The sequence below is a fragment of the Narcine bancroftii genome, chromosome 1 (assembly GCF_036971445.1).
Source record: "Narcine bancroftii isolate sNarBan1 chromosome 1, sNarBan1.hap1, whole genome shotgun sequence".
NCBI lineage: Eukaryota > Metazoa > Chordata > Chondrichthyes > Torpediniformes > Narcinidae > Narcine > Narcine bancroftii.
In genome coordinates, this window is record NC_091469.1 from 491,663,128 (window position 1) to 491,678,980 (window position 15,853).

General features: G+C 46.1%; 1 protein-coding gene across 1 annotated transcript in view; it reads left to right on the forward strand.

Moving 5' to 3' along the window:
• The window catches only part of LOC138761946 (alanine aminotransferase 1-like), a 67,751-nt gene that overhangs the window by 1,520 nt on the left and 50,378 nt on the right, over window positions 1–15,853 (forward strand). Inside the window, exon 3 of the mRNA XM_069934997.1 lies at window positions 13,364–13,472. Within this exon, the coding sequence (XP_069791098.1) occupies window positions 13,364–13,472 (109 nt within the window). The remainder of the gene's footprint in view (window positions 1–13,363; window positions 13,473–15,853) is intronic.

A 15,853-nucleotide genomic window follows, 5' to 3' on the forward strand; every position in this document is an offset into this window, starting at 1 on the left:
CCCAGGGTCCTTCCACCCCTCCCCCCACATCAAGCAACCATAGAACTCTACAGCACTGAAAACAGGACCTTTGGTCCCTCTAGTCTGTGCTGAACCATTTTTCTGCCTGGTCCCACTGACCTGCACCCAGTCCTTAGCTCTTCATTTCTCTCCCATCCATGTCCCTGTCCAAATTCTCCTTAAATGTTAAAATTGAGCCGGCATTCACCACTTCAGCTGGCAGCTCGTTCCACACTCCCACCACTCTCTGCGTGAAGAAGTTCCCCCTAAACTGTTCCCCTCTCACCTTAACCCATGTCCTCTGGTTTGTATCTCACCCAACCTCAATGGAAAAAGCCAACCTACATTTTCTCTGCCTGGCCCCCTCATTTTAAATACCTCAATCAAATCTCCCCTCATTCTTCTGCACTCCGGGAATAAAGTCCTAGCCTTTCCCTGTAACTCAGTTCCTGGAGTCCAGGCAACATCCTAGTATATCTTCTCTGCCCTCTTTCTATCTTATTGATATCTTTCCTGTAGTTTGGTGACAAAAACTGCACACAACACTCCGAATTTGGCCTCCCCAATATCTTGAACATCTTTACCAGAACATCCTAACTCCTGTACTCAATACTTTGATTTATGAAGGCCAATGGGAACAGATTGAGGAACAGGTGGGGAAACAGATTCTGGAAAGATGTACTAGAACTCTATAGCACAGAAAACAGGCTATTCGGTCCTTCTAGTCTGTGCCAACCATTATTCCACTATCCCAATGACCTGCTCCTATTCCATAACCCTCCAAGACCTCTCCTATCCATGTATCTATCCAGTTTATTCTTAAAACTTAAAATTGAGCCCGCATTCACCACATGAGATGACAGCTCATTGCAAACTACCACCACTCTCTGTGTGAAGAACTTCCCCTTCATGTTCCCCCTAAACCTTTTCCTTTCATCCCAAAGCTATGTCCTCTCATATTTATCTCCTCTGTGAAAGAAGCCTACTCATATCCACCCTGTCCTCTCATAATCTTGTAAACCTCTATCAAATCTCCCCTCATTATTCTTCATTCTTGTAACTCTTTTCTTGTAACTGAACTTCTGAAGCAGCAACATCTTAATAAATCTCTGTCCTCTTTCAATCTTATTGATATCCTTCCTGTAGCTAGCACAATTTCCAAATTTGGCCTCACCAATCTCTTAAACAACTTCAACATAACATTCCAGCTCCTGTACTCAAATTTCTTTTTCAACCCTGTCTACCTGTGACACCACTTTCAGGGAATTATGTATCTGTATTCCCAGATCCCTTTGTTCTACCCCATTCCTCAGTGCCTGACCATTTATCGTGTACGTCCTTTCTTGGCTTGTCTTTCCAAAATGCAACACCTCACACTTGTCTACATTAAATTCCATCTGCCATTTTTCAGCCCATTTTTCTAGCTGGTTCAGATCCCTCTGCAAACTTTGAAAACCTACTTAGCTGTCCACAATGCCTCCAATCTTAGTGTCATCTGCAAACCTGCTGATCTAATTTACAACATTATCATCCAGATCATTGATATAGATGATAAACAACAATGGTCCTAGCACTGATCCCTGAGGCCTCCAGTCTGAGAAGCATCATCCAGCACTACTCTCCGTTTTTTCCCCACACAGCCAATTTCGAATCCACTCTACAACCTCTCCATGAATAACTGGTATCTGAACTAACCTCCTACGTTGGACCTTGTCAAAGTCCACAAAGATGACATCCACAGCCTTTCCTTCATCTATTTTCTTGGTAACCTACTCAAATAACGCTACAAGATTAGTTAAACACAACCTACCATGCACAAAGCCATGCTGACTGTCCTTAATCAGCCCATGGATGTCCAAATACCTATATATCCTATCTCTCAGAACTCTACTACCTACTACTGATGACAAGCTCAAGCTCACCAGCCTATAATTACCTGGTTTATTTTTGTAATTTTTTAAAATAAGGGGACAACAATGAGCTAATCTCCAATCCTCTGGCACCTCATCCGTGGCTAAGGACATCTTGAATATATCTGCCAGGGCCCCTGCCATTTTTACACTAGTCTCCCTCAAGGTCTGAGGGAACATCATATCAGGCCAGGGGGATCTATCAACCTTTATTCTCTGTCAGGCAGCAAGTACCTCCTCCTTCTTAATCTCCATATGTTTCATGTCTCTTATATTTGTTTCCCTTCCTGGTAGCCTAGGCCAGTTTCCCGAGTAAGTACTGATGCAACAAAAAATTGTTTAAGATCTCCCCCACTACATGAGGCTCCACACATAGTTGGTCACTCTGATCCTCCAGGGGACCAATTTTGTCCATTATTATTCATTTTCTCTTAATATACCTATAAAAATCCTTCATATTTCTTTTTCTTTGGCTTGGCTTCGCGGACGAAGATTTATGGAGGGGGTAAAAAGTCCACGTCAGCTGCAGGCTCGTTTGTGGCTGACCAGTCCGATGCGGGACAGGCAGACACGATTGCAGCGGTTGCAAGGGAAAATTGGTTGGTTGGGGTTGGGTGTTGGGTTTTTCCTCCTTAGCCTTTTGTCAGTGAGGTGGGCTCTGCGGTCTTCTTCAAAGGAGGCTGCTGCCCGCCAAACTGTGAGGCGCCAAGATGCACGGTTTGAGGCGTTATCAGCCCACTGGCGGTGGTCAATGTGGCAGGCACCAAGAGATTTCTTTAGGCAGTCCTTGTACCTTTTCTTTGGTGCACCTCTGTCACGGTGGCCAGTGGAGAGCTCGCCATATAATACGATCTTGGGAAGGCGATGGTCCTCCATTCTGGAGACGTGACCCATCCAGCGCAGCTGGATCTTCAGCAGCGTGGACTCGATGCTGTCGACCTCTGCCATCTCGAGTACCTCGACGTTAGGGGTGTGAGCGCTCCAATGGATGTTGAGGATGGAGCGGAGACAACGCTGGTGGAAGCGTTCTAGGAGCCGTAGGTGGTGCCGGTAGAGGACCCATGATTCGGAGCCGAACAGGAGTGTGGGTATGACAACGGCTCTGTATACGCTTATCTTTGTGAGGTTTTTCAGTTGGTTGTTTTTCCAGACTCTTTTGTGTAGTCTTCCAAAGGCGCTATTTGCCTTGGCGAGTCTGTTGTCTATCTCATTGTCGATCCTTGCATCTGATGAAATGGTGCAGCCGAGATAGGTAAACTGGTTGACCGTTTTGAGTTTTGTGTGCCCGATGGAGATGTGGGGGGGCTGGTAGTCATGGTGGGGAGCTGGCTGATGGAGGACCTCAGTTTTCTTCAGGCTGACTTCCAGGCCAAACATTTTGGCAGTTTCCGCAAAGCAGGACGTCAAGCGCTGAAGAGCTGGCTCTGAATGGGCAACTAAAGCGGCATCATCTGCAAAGAGTAGTTCACGGACAAGTTTCTCTTGTGTCTTGGTGTGAGCTTGCAGGCGCCTCAGATTGAAGAGACTGCCATCCGTGCGGTACCGGATGTAAACAGCGTCTTCATTGTTGCTCTCCCAGTCCGGGCACAGGGAGAGCAGCAGCGGCCCCGGCCCCGGTCCGGGCGAAGGGTAGACGGCGGCGGCCTTCATATTTACCTTCGCATTATTTGCCAAAGCAACCTCAAGTCTTCTTTTTGCCTTCCTGAACCTTAAGTATTTTCTTACATTTTCTACACTCTTCTAGTACCTCATTAGCTCCTTGTTGCCTATACTTGCTGTTTACCTTCTTAACCAGATCACCAATATCCCTTGAAAACCAGGGTTCCCTGTGTCTGTTAACTTTGCTTTTAGTCCTGACAGGAACATGCAAGCTCTGCATTCTCAAAATCTTGCCTTTGAAGGCCTCCCACTGGCAGAACACGTCCCTGTCAGAAAACAGCTTATTCCAATCCACTCTTCCTAGATCCTTTCTCATTTCCACAAAATTTGTATTTCTCCAATTTAGAACCTCAACTTGGGGTCCTGACCTATCCAACTCCATAATTAACTTGAAACTAATGATATTATGGTCACTGGACCCATAATGTTCACCTACACATACATCTGTCACCTGACCTGCCTGGTTCCCCAATAGGAGATCAAGTTTTGCATTCTCTCTCATTGGTATCTCTACATATTGGATTAGAAAACTTTCCTGAACACATTTGACAAACTCCAAGCCATCCAGCCCTTTTACAGTGTGAGAGTCCCATTCAATATGTGGAAAGTTAAAATCTCCAACTATCACAACTTTCTGTTTCTTACACTAGTCTCCTATCTCTCTACAGATTTGCTCCTCTAATTCTCTCAGACTATTGGGCAGTCTATAATACACCCCTATCAGTGTGGTCACACCTTTCCTGTTCCTCATCTCCACCTACATGGCCTCTTTAGATGAGCTCTCTGGGCTGTCCTGACTTCGCACAGCTGAGGTATTTTCCCTGACTAGCAATGCCACTCCTTCCCCTTTCATCCCTTCCCCTCTATCACATCTGAAACAATGGAATCCCGGAACATTGAGCTGCCAGACCTGCCCCTCTTGCAAACAAGTCTCACTAATAGCAATAATCTCATAATGCCACGCGTCAATTGTTATGAGCCCAAAGGACCCCAAAACCCAGCAGCAATAGATATTCACCACAACAAATGGTTATTTAAACAAAAGTTGTTTTTAATCATCTTTAAACATGAAAACAGAATCAAACTTTAACTTATCACTATTAACTTAACTAACTCAACTTAAACCCCTTCTAATTCTAAGCGCACATGTATGTGATGTGTGTATAAATTTAAGATAAGTTCATTGGTTCACAGTTCAATCTCACTTCTCATTCCACCAAGTTCACTGGTTGTAGGCATTTCTTATTCTGTGCACAGAATTTAACATTTATAAAGTTCACCAGGCTTTGGTCTTCGAAAGGTAAATGGTTTCTGCTCAAGAAGGTTCTTTGAAGGTTGCAGAGAGAGAGATTTGTTGTTCCAGGATTTCCACAACTGAGGTACCACCATGAGTCACCTCAATGTCTTGCTGATGGAACTTGCCCCATCAGGGTTCTCCAGATGATAACCTCTTTCTTTCAGGCTAGCACAGAGTTCGTTTCTGTTCTTTTATTCCATGACAAACATCAGACAGATAGCACGTCCAGCCATCTGCCACTCTGGAGCTTCTGTTTCAGTTCCAACAAACTTCTCCTGGCTTGTTACAGCTTTTTGTGTCACGCACAATCAAAAACTCCCTTCTCTATCCCTCTCTCTCTCTCTATCTGAGATTCAAACTGCCAGCAGCATATCCTTTTCTTTCTCACTTGCAAAAACCCCTAACCTTCTCCAGATTCATCTGTTTATTTTAGGTAAACAATAACCTCTCAATGACCTCTGAGTGAGCACTTTGCAGAGAGGTCAAAAGCCTTGCAAAAAGGTCCAAAACATCAACCTGGCTCTGGCTGTTTTCCCAAGACAATAGTTTATTCATTTCATGACATTATTTCAATTAGCATCTACTTGTGAAATGTGCATAGCATTCCCCATAGTTGCTGACAGGAACATAAAGATTCTGCACTCTCAAAATTTCACTTTATAATAACCATATAACAATTACAGCACAAAAATTGGCCAGTTCGGCCCTTCTCGTCTATGCCAAACACCTTCTCCCACCTAGACCCATTGACCCGCACCTAGCCTATAACCCTCCACACCTCTCCAACTTTTCCTTAAATATTAAAACCGGCCAGAAGCTCATTCCACACTCCCACCACTCTCTGCGTGAAAAATTCCCCCTCATGTTTGTCCTAAACCTCTTCCTTCAGTCTCGATCCACGTCATCTTGTTTGAATCTCCCCCACTCTCAATAGAAAAAGCCTGTCCACATTGACTCTATCTGACCCCCTCATAATTTTAAATACCTCTGTCAAATCAGCTCTTAATCGTCTACTCTCCAGGGAATAAAATCCCAGCCTGCTCAACTTTTCCCTGTAACTCAAACCCTGAAACCCCGGCAACATTCTTATAAATCTCCTCTGCTCTCTCTCTATTCTGTTTATATTCTTCCTGTAATTCAGCAACCAAAACTACACACAATATTCTAAATTTGGCCTGACCAATGGCTTATACAACTTCAACATAACATCCCAAATCCTGTACTCAATACTCTGATCTATGAAGGCCAACATACCAAATGATTTCTTAATAATAACAGAGTTGTTGCGATGGGAGATTTTAATTTCCCAAATATCGATTGGCATCTCCCAAGAGCAAGTGGTTTAATTGGGGAGGGGTTTGTTAGGTGTGTTCAGGAAGGTTTCTTGACACAATATGTAGATAAGCCTACAAGAGAAGAATCTGTACTTGATTTGGTTTTGGAAAATGAACCTGGTCATGTGTCAGATCTCTCAGTGGGAAAGCAGTTAGGAGACAGTGATCATAATTTTATCTCCTTTACAATAGCATTGGAGAGAGAGGAATAGACAAGTTAGAAAAGCATTTAATTGGAGTGAGGGGAATTATGAGGCTATCAGGCAGGAAATTGGAAGCTGAAATTGGGAACGGATGTTCTCAGGGAAAAGTACGGAAGAAATGTGGTGAATGTTCTGGCGATACTTGTGTGGAGTTCTGCATCGGCCCGTTCCAATGAATCAGGGAATTTGTGGTAGGGTACAGGAACCGTGGTGTACAAAGGCTGTAATAAATCTCGTCAAGAAGGAAAGAAAAACATAACTTCTCCTATGTTTTGTTCTTTTTCTCTGTGTTTAAATCTTTTTCCCAACTTTGTTTCGGTTTATACTTTATTTCATCTTCTTCTTTATATTATAATTTGATGGACATGTTTGTAATAAATTTTTAAATTATCATTATGTCCATGATTAAATATTCATAGTTGCTACTTTCTGGTATCTCAAGCTATTTCCCAATATAACTTTTAGATAAGTTTTCAATTGGCAATATGTAAATATTGTACTTTGTGTTATTCCATATTTATCTTTTAATTGCTCAAATGTTAATAAATTACTTCCCAAAAAGCAATCTTCTATTTTCTTGATTCCTTTTCTATCCCATTCCTTGAAAAATAAATTGTCTATTATATAGGGGATTAATGGGTTTTGTGTTAATATCATTTCTGGTATTTGATAATTTATCTTTCTTTCTTCCAGTTGTATTTTTTTCCATAATTTAAGTATGTGATGTAGTACTGGTGAATTGTTATATTGCACCAATTTTTTATCCCATTTATAAAGTATGTGTTCCGGAATATTTTCTCCCAATTTGTCTAATTCTATCTTAGTCCAGTCCGGTTTTTCTCCTCTCTGATTGAAAATCTGCCCTGTAGTAATCTTTGATGTTTGGTAGCTATAACCCTCCTTGTTTGTAACTCCATGTTAATTTTTCTAGTGCTATTCTTGATTTCTTATCTTTCCATAAACATTTCCTTACTATTTTCTTCAGTTTTGCAAAATATTTCTCTGTCAGGGGGATTGGTAACGTTTGGAATAGATATTGCACTCGTGGGAACACATTCATCTTAATACAGTTTACTCTTCCTATTAAAGTTAATGGTAGTTCTTTCCAATTCTCTAGATCTTCCTGTATTTTATAATTAATGGTTCATAATTTAATTTGTTTAAATGTTTTAGGTTGTTATCTATTTTGATATCAAGGTAACATATTGCCTGTGATTTCCATTTGAAAAGGGTATTTTTTTAAAATTCTGAATAATCAATTTTGTTTATTAGCATCACTACTTTTATTGGTGTTAATCTTGTACCTTGATATCTCTCCATATTCTTTCAGTTTCATATGTAGTTTTTTTATTGACTTATATGGTTCTATTAAATAAACTATGATGTCATCTGCAAATAGGCTGATTTTATATTCTTTCTCTTGTATTTTTATTCTTTTTATCATAGTTTTATCCTTCCTTCCTTATCAACTCGGCTAGTGGTTCAATAACCAAAGTGAACAGTGAAGGGGATAATGGGCATCCCTGTCTTGCTTAATTTAAAGTGATCTGATACATATCCATTTGCTATAATGCTCTAATGCATTTTTCCAGTAGTTTAAATTTCTGTAAAAGTTTAAACAAATAGTTCCATTCTACCCTATCGAAGGCTTTCTCTGCGTCTAACGTAACAGCTACCGTTGGCATTTTATTTATTTGTGCTGCATGTATTAAATTAATAAGTTTACAAACATTATCAGCTGCTCATCTTTTTTTTAAAAAATCCGGTTTGGTCTTCCCTTACTAGTTTCAGTATATAATCATTCAGTCTGTTTGCTAGTAATTTTGCTATTAATTTATAATGTGTACTCAATACGATAAATAGTAGATTATGTATGATTCAATATAACTGGCTACACAGATTATATATAACTCCTCAGAAATTAAAAGAATGGTACCCAACTGCTTCGGATAGATGTTTTTGTTGCAAAAAAGAGATTGGAACAACATTACATGCAATTTGAACATGCTCAAAGTGCAAAAATTAAAAATTAAAAAAAGGAAAGAAAAACATACAGAAGGTTCCAAGAGCTGGGTAATGTTAGAAATTGAGAAGATTATAAGGCCAACAGGAGCTTTAAAAAAGGAAATTAGGAGAGCCAGATGGGGCCACGAGAAAGCCTTGGTGGGCAGAATTAAAGAAAATCCCAAGGCATTCTATGAGTGAAGAGCTTCTGGAGAGAGGTCTGTGGGAAAACTGGGATCCTCAAACCTTGACTGAAGATTCGCCTTCAGTTGATTGGAGATTGTCAACTTGAAACTTCTTCCTTGGAACATCTCCTCTCTTTGGCTTGGGTATGATGTGGAGACGGAGTTTGCAGCAGACAAAATGATGGTCCATGTGGCACTCTGCGCTGGGCATCATTCAGATGAGTAAGACGTCCCGAAGATCTCTCTGGTGCACCAAGATGTAGTCTTTGAGGTGCCAATGCTTGGACCAAAGTAGTCTTCAGACTATCTTTCTGCTAGAAAATGGTGATGGTGAGTTGCTGCTCCACGCAAAGCTCTTTAATGCAAGGTTCCCATTGTTGTTGCAGCTTCCAACACCATGTTTGTCAAGAACTCCTTTCCAGGCTACCCTGGCATTGAAGGTGTGAAGAATGATGACCTTGTCATCTGCAGGAGTGTTCTGCATGAGCTTGCACAGATCAGCATGAAACATCTTTTCCTGTAGGGTTCACTTGAAGAGTTTGGGCATGCCTGCTGAAGAGTTGGGGCATGCATGCTGAAGAGTTGGGGCATGCACGCTGAAGAGTTGGGGCTTGCACGCTGAAGGGTTGGTGCATGCCTGCTGAAGAGTTGGAGCATGCATGCTGAAGAGTTGGGGCGTGGGAGGCGTGTGGAGATACTGATCTGTTGGCAGGTTCACAAGTTTGAAGGCAATGGAGTTCCTGACCATAAAGCCAACAGCAGAAAGGTATCACTCAGTCTCTGGCTTGCCTGACCAGTACCGAGTGTAGCTGGTGCCTTTTTCTTGAAGGCTGCCTTCCTCTGGGAAGTGGATTTCACTGCGATGTTGATATTCAGTCTTGAAAGTTCATGTGCAACTAGAGCGGAGCATTGTTCTGGGAGACCACTGCCTGCTATGGCGAGTCTGGTTCTGATGTTCCAGCCTGCGAGCTTTAGTCCTTGCACACCACGTGAGGCGGGCATGCAGCTTTACGTTTTTTATTGTTGTTCGGCCGCACTTGGTCCCTCTTGTTACACCCAGGGTTTATCTTCCACGGCCTATCCCGCTGGGACGGTGACGGCCAGGCCCTCAGGTCATGAATGTTTTGTCGGAGTGTCCTTCTCCTAAATGGACTGTCTGACGAGTTGCCCTTAGGCTGCCAACCAAGTCTAACGAGCCCAGCCCACTCATCCAGTTATACTGCCGGATACTCAGTTGCGCCATGATGTAGCAAACTCCGTGAAAACGTGAGACACCGGCGAGGGTGCAGCTATGAATGCAGTCACGAGGGAGAGGCCATTTGCTGCAACCTCCTGCCTGGCCCAGCCAGATAGTGGGCACGTGGCGATCACTTCACCGAGAAAGGACAGGCGATGTATTAGGCATGCACTTTTCCTGGGCGAGTGGGACATCAGGCCCAGATGTCACCATTGTCTTCAATATTCACTAGAAAAACGGTCTTAATGATTGCCGTGATGACCTGCAGCAGACTGAAATACTGGAGTATGTAGATATTAAGAGAGAGGAGGTGGGATGAGCTGCCAGCTGAGGTGGTGAACGCAGGCTCAATTTTAACATTTAAGAATTTGGATGGGTACATGGATGGGAGAGGTATGGAGGGAATATGGACTAGGTGCAGATCAGTGGGGCTAGGCCAAAAAAATGGTTCAGCACAGAGAGAGGAACTTTTGGAAAGCATCAAGTTGGAAAAGTCGCCAGGACGGGATGAGATGGTGGAGGTGAGGGAGGAGATTGTTGAACCTCTGGCGATGATCTTTGAATCATCATTGTGGACGGGGGAGATTCCGGAGGATTGGAGGGTTGTGGATGCTGTTCCTTTATTCAAGAAAGGAAATTATAGACGAGTGAGTCTTACTTCAGTGGTTGGTCAGTTGATGGAGAAGATCTTAGAGGCAGAATTTATGAACATTTGGAGAGGTTTAATAGATTGGGAATAGTCAGCATGGCTTTGTCAAGGGCAGCTTGTGCCTGATGAACCTGATTGAATGTTTTGAGGATGTGACTAAACACATTGATGAAGGAAGAGCAGGAGATGTCGTGTAGATGGATTTCAGCAAGGCTTTTGATAAGGTTCCCCATGCAAGGCTTATTGAGAAAGTAAGGAAGTAGGGAGGGTTCAAGGGGACATTGGTTTGTGGATCCAGAACCGGCCTCTCCACAGAAGGCAGAGAGAGGTTGTAGACAGGTCATATTCTGCATGGAGGTTGGTGCCCAGTGGTGGTCCTCAGGGACCTGTTCTGGGACCCTTATTCTTAGTGATTTTTATATATGTCCTAAAAGAGGAAGTGGAGGGTTGGGTTAGTAAATTTGCTGATGAGATGAAGGTTGGGGTTGCTGTGGATAGGGTGGAGGGCTGTCAGAGGTTACATCAGGACATTGATAGGATGCAAAACTGGGCTGATAAATGGCAGATGGAGTTCAACCCAGATAAATGTCAAATGGTTCATTTTGGTCTGTCAAATATGACAGCAGAATATTGTATTAATGGTAAGACTATTGGCCGTGTGGAGCATCAGAGGAATCTTGGGGTCCGAGGCCATAGGAAGCTCAAAACAGCTGCACAGTTTGATTCTGTGGTTAAGAAGGCATTTGGTGTATTGACCTTCATTAATTGTGGACTTGAATTTAGGAGCTGAGAGGTCACCTTGCAGCTACATAGGACCCTGGTCAGACTCCACTTGGAGAACTGTGCTCAGTTCTGGTCGCCTCACTACCAGAAGGATGTGGAAGCCATAGAGATGGTGCAGAGGAGATTCACAACGGGTTGAGTGAACTCGGCCTTTTCTCCTTGGAGTGACAGAGGATGAGAGGTGACCAGATAGAAGTGTACAAGATGATGAGAGGCATTGATCATGTGGATAGTTGGAGGCTTTTTCCCCAGGGCTGAAATGGTTGACACAAGGGGACATGGGTTTAAGGTGCTGGGGAGTAGGTACAGAGGAGATGTCTGGGTATGTTTTTTATGGGGAGAGAGGTGGGTGCATGGAAGTGGCTGTCGGTAACGGTGATAGAGGTGGATTCGCTGGGGTCCTTTAAGAAATTTTTGGATCAGTACAAGGAGCTTGGAAAAATAGAGAGCTATGGGTAAGCATGGTAATTTCTAAGGTAGGGACCTGTTTGACACAACTTCGTGGGCTGAAGGGCCTGTATTCTGCTGTAGGTTTTCTATGTTCTAATATGCCAAAAGCTCTCTTTACAACCCTGTCCACCTGTGATGCCACTTTCAGGGAATTATGTATCTGTATTCCCAGATCCCTCTGTTCTACCCCACCTCTCAGTGCCCAACCATTTACTGTGTTCTTGGTTTGTCTTTCCAAAATGCAACACCTCACACTTGTCTGCATTAAATACCATCTGCCATTTTTCAGCCCATTTTTCCAGCTGGTCCAGATCCCTCTGCAAACTTTGAAAACCTTCTTCACTGTCCTCAACGTCTCCAATCTCAGTGTCATCTGCAAACTTGCTGATCCAATTTACCACATTATCATTGATCATTGATATAAACAACAAACAACAATGGACTCAGCCCTGACCCCTGAGGCACCACCACTACCACCATTCTGAGATGGAATCATCCACCACTATTCTCTGGCTTCTCCCGTCCAGCCATTGTCGAATCCAGTTCACTACTTCACCATGAATACTGAGCGTCTGAACCTTCCCATGTGGTATTTTTTCAAAGGCCTCACTAAAGTCCATGTAGACAACATCCACAGCATTTCCTTAGTTAACTTTCCTGGTGACCTCTTTGAAAAATTCTATAAGATTGATTAAATACGACCAACCACACATAAAGCCATGTTGACTATCCCTTATCAATCTCTAGCTATCCAAATAATTGTATATCTGATCTTTTAGAATACCTTCCAGTAATTTACCTACTACAGACATCAGGTTCACCAGCCTATAATTTCCAGGGTTACCTTTGGAGCCTTTTTAAATAACAGAGCAACATGAGCTACCCTTCAATCCTCCAGCACCACACCCGTGGTGAAGGACATTTTAAATATTTCTGCCAGAGCCCCTGCAATTTCAACACCAGTCCCTTTCAAGGTCCGAGGGAATATCCTGTCAGGCCCTGGGGATTTATCCACCCTTTTTTTGCTTTAAGACAACAACCACTTCCTCCTCGTTAATCCTTGTTTTCCTTTCTTCCCATGACTCTGTGTCCATTTCCCAAATACTGATTTATTTGTATAGGAGTGGCAGAGAGGGGTGAGGAGAGGGGCTGGGGTAATGGCAGTTTGAGGAGGGGATGGGAGGGGCAGGGGAAGGACGAGGGGAGTGGTAGGGGTGTGGGAGGTTCTGGAGATATGGGGGAGGTATGAGGAATTGAAGAGTGGAGGGATGGGGGACAGGCAGGAGAGTTGAGAGTGGGTGGGAGCAGGGGCTGCAGGGTTGTGGAATGGGTGAAGGGCTGGGGAGGGATGATGGGGAATGGGGAGGGAGTGGAATGGGAATGGGGAATGGGCTGGGGGAGAGTAGAATGGAGAGGGGTGATGGAATAGGGGAACAGGCAGCAGGAGGGTGGAATGGGAGAGGGCTGGGGAGGGGCGATGGAGAATGGGCTGGGGAAGGTGGAATGGGGGATGGAATAGGGAGGGGCTGGGAAGTGAAGGGGAAAGGGGAGGGTGGAATGGGGAGTGGCTAGGGGGAGGAGGGAGGAGGCATGTGGCATGGGGAGGGTCTGGGGTAGATAGTCTGGAACCTCATGTCCTCCACCTTCTACAGGTAACGGCGGTGTGCATATACCCTCAGCTGCTTGGGGACGCCTCTCTGCCCCATGATGTGACGATCCGGGCCCAGAGCCTCTTGGATAGTATTCCTGGACACAGCATTGGTGGGTAATGCAGATGGAGGAGGGGGGAAAAGGTTGGAAGTTGGGCGAGGAGAAGAGAGATGGAGTTGAAGGGCAGAAGAAGGTTAGGGTGGCGTGGGAGAGGCAGTGAGGGAGTCACAGAGATGCAAAGGGGAGGAGGTAGGGTCATAAGGGGTGGTCCAAGAGGGGGGAGATGGAGCTGGAGAGGGAAGAGAGCAGAGAAGCAGTAGGAAGGGGAATCTGGGAGGTGGTACAGAGAGGAGATGGGGTAGGGATGGAGAGGCAGTGGTCCGAGAGGGTGGAGGGGAGGCTAGATTGGGGAGGGGGCAAAGAGGGGGAAATGGGTGGTCTGAGAAGCGAGACTGAGATGAGAGGGGGTAGGGAAAGAGAGGCAGGGGTCATAGATGGGGAGAGGGAGGTGGTGTGGAGGAGGAAGAGAGGGGGGAAATGGGGGGTCTGGGAGATGCGACCGAGAGGAGAGGGGGGAGGGAAGGAAAGACAGGGTTAGTGAGGAGGGAGAGGGAGGAGGAGGGGGGAGGTGTCAAGAAAATGGGACTGAGAGGAGTGGGGAGAGAAGGAGGAGCTGGGGGGTCTGGGAGATGGAATGGAGAAGAGTGGGGGAGATGGAGGAGGTGGGGTGGGGGGATCTGGGAGATGGGACTGAGAGGAGAAGTGGTAGGGAAGGAGAGGCAGAATTCAGTGAGGGGGAGAGAGAGGAGGTGGGGAAGTCTGGGAGATGGGACTGAGGAGAGGGTGGAGAGGGTGGAGGTGGGGAGGTCTGGGAGATGGGACCGAGAGGAGAGGAGAGGGAGGAGGTGGGGGGGGGGGTCTGGGAGATGAAATGGAGAAGAGACAGGATAGGGAAGGAGAGGCAGGTTTCAGGGAGGGGGAGAGGGAGAAGGCGGGGGGTCTGGGAGATGGGACTGAGGAGAGGGTGGAGAGGGAGGAGGTGGAATGGTCTGGGAGATGGGACCGAGAGGAGAGGAGAGGGAGGAAGTGGTGGTGGGGGGTCTGGGAGATGGAATGGAGGAGAGCGGGGTAGGAAAGGAGAGGCAGGTTTCAATGAGGAGGAGAGGGAGGAGGTGGGGAAGTCTGGGAGTTGGGACCGAGAGGGAGGAGGTGGATGGGGGGGGGGTTCTGAGAGATGGAATGGAGAAGAGTGGGGTAGGGAAGGAGAGGCAGGTTTCAGTGAGGGGGAGAGGGAGGAGGTGGGGAAGTCTGGGAGATGGGTCTGAGGAGAGGGTGGAGAGGGAGGAGGTGGAGACGTCTGGGAGATGGGACCGAAAGGAGAGGAGAGGGAGGAGGTGGGGGGGGGGGCGTCTGGGAGATGAAATGGAAAAGAGACGGGGTAGGGAAGAAGAGGCAGGTTTCAGTGAGGGGGAGAGGGAGGAGGTGGGGAAGTCTGGGAGATTGGACCGAGAGGAGAGGCTGTAGGGAAGGAGACACGGATTTCAATTAAGGGGGAGAAGGTGGAGGTGGGGGGTGGTCTTGGAGATGGAAAAGAGAAGAGGGGGGAGAGGGAGGAGGTGGGGGGGGGTCTTGGAGATGGGACCGAGAGGAGAGGAGAGGGAGGAGGTGGGAGGATCTGGGAAATGGAATGGAGAGGAGAGGGAGAGGGAGGAGGTGGAGGGTTCTCGGAGAAGGAATGGAGAGGAGAGGGGGAGAGGGAGGAGGTGGGGGTCTGGTAGATGGAATGGAGAGGGAGGAGGTGAGGGGGTCTTGGAGATGGAATGAAGAAGAGAGGGGGTAGGGAAGGAGAGGCAGGTTTCAATGAGGGGGAGAGGGAGGAGATGGGGGGGTCTGGGAGATGGAATGGAGAAGAGAGAGGAAGTGGGAGGAGGTGAGGGATCTAGGACGGAATGAGAGGAGAAGGGGAGGTGGGGGATTTGGGAAAGGGATCGAGAGGCGGTAGGAAAGGTGAGGTGGGGTTCTGTGAGGGGGAGAGGGAGGAGGTGGGGGTGTCTAGGAGATGGGACTGAGAGGAGAGGCAGTAGGGAAAGAGAGGTGGGGTCAGAGAGGAGTGGATTCTTGGGGTGTGGAGGTGACAGCAGTGAGGGGTGTTTGACTCGGGGCTGCTCGGCCTCTTGTCTCAGGATTTGGCTGTTGACGTGGAACTGCTCCCCACGGGTACAGACATTGGCCACTCTCACCTGATGGACCCACTCGTTCTCACCCGTGCCCACCTGTGGCCATTCTCTCTGTATCATTTAGTGCATCTGCTCTACACAGGAATATGTTGCTGGGATCCAGACCCATATATATGACATCTACTGGTTCCCCCACATCTGCCCTTGCCTAGCATTCCTGTCCCAACACAGGTTTGTTACCATGCCCTTAACGATGTGGCTCGTTGGTGAAGTGCTGAATTCCTACGGATACGACCATCGAGTCCGCACCACTCT